At 48.4% G+C, this 4,526-nt stretch overlaps 1 protein-coding gene across 1 annotated transcript in view; it reads right to left on the bottom strand.

Annotated features, from left to right (window-relative positions):
- Positions 1-6: 6 nt before the first annotated feature.
- Positions 7-4,526, bottom strand: part of LOC106111237 — an 11,207-nt gene continuing 6,687 nt past the window's right edge. The window contains exons 2-4 of the mRNA XM_013293262.1: positions 3,740-3,870; positions 3,207-3,394; positions 7-2,946 (exon numbers count right to left, since the gene is read on the bottom strand). Of these exons, the coding sequence (XP_013148716.1) occupies positions 2,839-2,946; positions 3,207-3,394; positions 3,740-3,758 (315 nt within the window). The 5' untranslated portion in view covers positions 3,759-3,870 and the 3' untranslated portion in view covers positions 7-2,838. The remainder of the gene's footprint in view (positions 2,947-3,206; positions 3,395-3,739; positions 3,871-4,526) is intronic.

The following is a 4,526-nucleotide window of genomic DNA, read 5'->3' on the forward strand; positions in this document are numbered from 1 at the left end:
TTCACATACCAAGTAATAGTTCGGTCAAACTCCATCGTCATCGTCTGAACCCGTACTGGAATACCTACTGAACTATTACTTTCGTGTGAATAAAATACACATGAACTAATTTTTTAAAAGCGTTTTATTATGATCGATTGCGAGCATGTCGGCGTGCAGCGTGCGTTGCATGGCGTGTGGCGAGTGCCACCGCAAGCATGTCTGTGATCACCGTATAAGTGACGCAGCGACCTTCGCCCGGCGCGACGCGATTGTTTACAGCTAATCAATGTCAGATGACGCGTCGCGAGATCTTTGTACAGAGCGAAGACAACGAACAACCTTGGCAGTGGTCCGCATTGTATCACGTAAAAGTGCTGAGTGCACAGCTGTGCGGGACGAGGCGGGCGGGGAAGGCGGCGCACACGTGCACCCGCACACGGAAACGGCGAGCAAAAGCAAGTCAGTTGGCGACGTTGTTATTATTGAATATATCTCGTCCAAAACAAAACTAAAGTGGACGGTAAGGCAGCAGAGCCGTTGGCGGCACCGCGGCGCGCGCGTGTTCTCGTTGTTGATGGCCACGTCATCGCAATCAAAATCGACAGGCGTCGTGTCGGGGATGAAATTTAATAGCAGCATTGCAGCATGTGTTCGCTACAACAGATAGTGACCAAATAGGCGGCTGTTATCGTACCGGGACATCGCTAATGGCGCGGCTAATGTGCGCGCGCCGGCTCACACGCCGCGCTGCGCTGCGCACACCGCGCCCGCATACATGTTATTTATATTTTTACTTGAAATATATTTATTACCATGATACAAATTTATTTTTTTAGTTTTACTAATATAATTGCCTGAAGTACAACAATGATGGAATCATTTGAATTACGTTTGGCACTGGTATGACGGTAATACTGTGTGCGTACGTGACGTCATCGGCCAGCCGGACGCGGCACGTGCCTTATCCGACAACACGACATAAACGGAATGAGATTTTAATGCACTTAAAAGGAATGACTTCATTTGGAGAGGCGACGTTTGGTTTTTTGTAGCGACCTGCGCAAACAGCGCGTCCGGCCGCGCCCCGCACCCTCCCCGCGCTCCACACCCGCCTACCACACATTACATCACTAGCGTCAATTAGGATGCAGTGCCAATTGCTGACTTATCCAATCGCAATGCAACCGAGCTTGGTATGGTACGCTCTGATAGGAACGCGCCCCCCGACTTCTGTATTTATTGACCAATAAGCTCATTGTTAATCATAGATCAAGGTGATATCTGGTTAGGCAATTTTTTCTAGAAGCAGTATAAATATGTTTACTAACTAATCTTTGAGCGAATAAACGCTTCCTAATCGAGAGCGACCTGCAGCCCCGCGGTTACACTGAGGTCTACGCTTATCGTTCACGGCTCTCATTGAAAGCTTCTAAAGTAGATGGGAAATTAATTCAAATTAATAGGTGTCCCGAATCCAATAAAGGGAGGGCGTCTAGACTTGCCATTGGTGTTGTTCATGAAACATTCGTCGCTTTCCTTCGAAAACGTGTACACGTCACTAACGACAAAACGACGCGGCCTCATTTAAATATATACGAGTAACAGCCGCTAATTATCCGATAGCAGCGGTCGAGCCGCCGCCGAGCCATCGCTGTGCTCGTCTGCCAACCGGTATCTACATTAATTCAACTTTGTTAGCGATGATACATTTATTAAACGCACTGTTGCGAAACGGCGCAAATATATTTACATTAATCCAAGTGTAATTTCGAAGTAAATGCGAAATACCTACATGCTTCTAAGCTAAGTGCAGATTATATTACCCTGTGCGTTCGTAAACGTCGTAAAGGATTTTCATTATCCCATCGTCCTATCTTTTTCTTTAAAAAAACTATTGGCATCTAGTCCATTATTATTATTTTACGCTGACAACACTTAACACTTGACTTTTTGTAGCAAACTTTTAATTATTTAATGGGCAAAGCTGAGGCACAGAGCCCGGCGAAGATAGATGAAGGTTAAGTGTCATTGAAAAAGTGTGAGCGGCGGCGCGGGGCGTGTGGGTGCGGGGTTGCGAGGCGTGTGGGTGCGGGGATGCGGGGCGGGAGGGCGCGGGGTTGCGAGGTTATCGTGGCGCCCCAATCTCAGCGTGGCAAAAGGCCGACCTTACCGCAAGAAGACTTGAAACAGTGTGAGCAAGTAGCTCGATTACATTGATCGCATCTTGAGGATTATTACCGACAAATTTCGCGAAATTGTCTTTAGTTATAAGACCATAATCCGATTTTGATGCTGCAGAAATCGTACTAGTTAAAAAAAATGTTTACTATTACCGATATGTTAGTACTCGTATTATAAACACGCACGCAGTATGTATCGGTTAGGCGAAACTATGAGTGTGTGTGGCGTGAGGTTCGAGCGTGCTCGCCGTCGCGCCGCGCAGCTCGGGAGGGCAAAACGCAACACGCCCGCAAGCGACCTAGCGACTACCTATATGTCGACCCCCGGGTTCAATAATGACATGCGCGAGTATCAGCCGTCGTCGTAGTACACAAGTAAATATAACATAATTGTAACATAAAAATAAAGTTATATAAATGTATGTACCTATGTAACTGCTGTGCAATTTGGCGACTTTTTCAAATGTCTAAAATGTAAATATGTCTTTATTTATAATATAATGTAAATATAATGTTGTTGCTGTTATTAATACAGCATACATATATAATGTTGTTGCTGCTGTAATTAAACGAGCCATCCTGCTATTGTCTGTGAAGAGGCCGGGCAGAGGTAATCGGAGCATGTCGATGCAGCAGTGCAACATGCGTCGTCGTGTGTAGTGTCATTGCTGCAGTGTTAGTGCAGTCGGAGCCGCAGTGTGCCAGCGAGGGCGGCGTACTCACTGGCGCTGAGGCTGGCGGCGGCGGACAGCTGCGGCCGGCGCCCGTCCAGCGCCCACGCCTCCTGCAACACGCGCCTTCGTCAATACCACCGATGCGGCTACCGAAGCAACACGGAACGCAGTATGTGGCACTACTTATCATCAACGAAAGTACCAAAAAACATGTACATAAAGAAGGATTTCTTTGTATATCTGTAAAAAATAAGGATGGTCGAGCTCCCTCAATTAGCAATAGGTGTCGTTTTTGCGGGATCATACACTATAAAAGATTTGTGCATTTCGGCGACCGTCGCTGTTAAAGACTGTATGGAATGGCACTCACCTGGTGCGAGTAGCCGGCAGCCAGCGGCTGCGATGCGTACGCGGGCTGCCGGTGGACGAAGGCGCCGCCGAAGCGCGCGCTGAAGGCGGGCAGCGCGCCGCCCGCGCCGCCCGCGCTCCCGCCCGCTCCCTCGCTCTCCGCCGCCTCGTACTCTTCCAACACGCCGCTGCTGTAGTTCGGCGACCCACCTGAAGCGACAACCGGTAAACATTAATTGCAATACTTCGCCTGGCATGTTCCTTGTGGGTCCGCCGTGGGTCGCGAGGGTTACGAACGGCACATATATACACACCGCTAGAAATCGTTTTACTTTTATCAAATCCATGACAGTTAATAAAGTAGCAACAGCAAAGCACACATTTCAGCCACTCCCAGAGTTTAATAGTTAATTGTTCTATTCCAAAACATATAATGTTTCTCATAATAAACCTACATTGAAATACGTCCTTGACCTTTAAACTACTAGCGATATCCTTCGGCAGGTTACATACAAACAGTTAGATTGTGTTGGTGATGAAAAGTAGTGAGTGTACCCGCGCTGGAGGTCCACATCTGCGGCTGAGGCAACTCCGCGCCGTTCCCAAAGTAGGGCGAGCCGGCAGCGTAGCCGCAGCGCGCGTACACCGCGCTGCCGCCCGCGCCCGCGCCCGCGCCCGCACCGGATCTGCATACACACACAAAAACATCTTCAAAAGGCATTCAGCGAACAGGATATGGACAGCACCAGCTTAGCGTCAGAGGCGAGTGCTAAAACATGTGCCTGGAATCGCAGAACCCGACCTGACAATCGAAAATTCAATTAACTATTGCATTTGTAATAATGCATGTCATATAATCTACTTGATTGTATTTAAAAGTAAGCGTTCCGTCATCTTGCAACGGTAGTCCGATGAGACGGCCGCCGCGCCGGACATAGTTCGTGGAAAGGCCACCCGACACCGGCGCCCGGCACGGCGCCTCAGCCTCCCCGCCTTCCCTCCTGGGTATTGCTTAACATTGTTCCAAAGGCCTTTCTCATTGCCTGCCCTTTGGTAAGAACACATCCGGTATTAACAGCCATTACTGACAAACGGCGATTACGCATCATGAAAATGTATTTCATTTAGGTACCTAAAATGAAGTTTATAAACCGTGTCCAGGAACGTATAGTTAGTTATTTTAAACTTAACTTTAGCACGGTTGAGTACGTTCATAAACATAAACATGTAGTGCGCATGCGTAGAAAATCTATATACGTAGGTACCTACTTAGTGCTAGTAAGCTGTACTTGCATAACAACGGCGCATTGCCCCCGCCCCGCGCCCCGCGCCCGGCGGCGGG

This window comes from Papilio polytes, unplaced genomic scaffold (assembly GCF_000836215.1).
Source record: "Papilio polytes unplaced genomic scaffold, Ppol_1.0 DF824180.1, whole genome shotgun sequence".
Classification (NCBI taxonomy): domain Eukaryota; kingdom Metazoa; phylum Arthropoda; class Insecta; order Lepidoptera; family Papilionidae; genus Papilio; species Papilio polytes.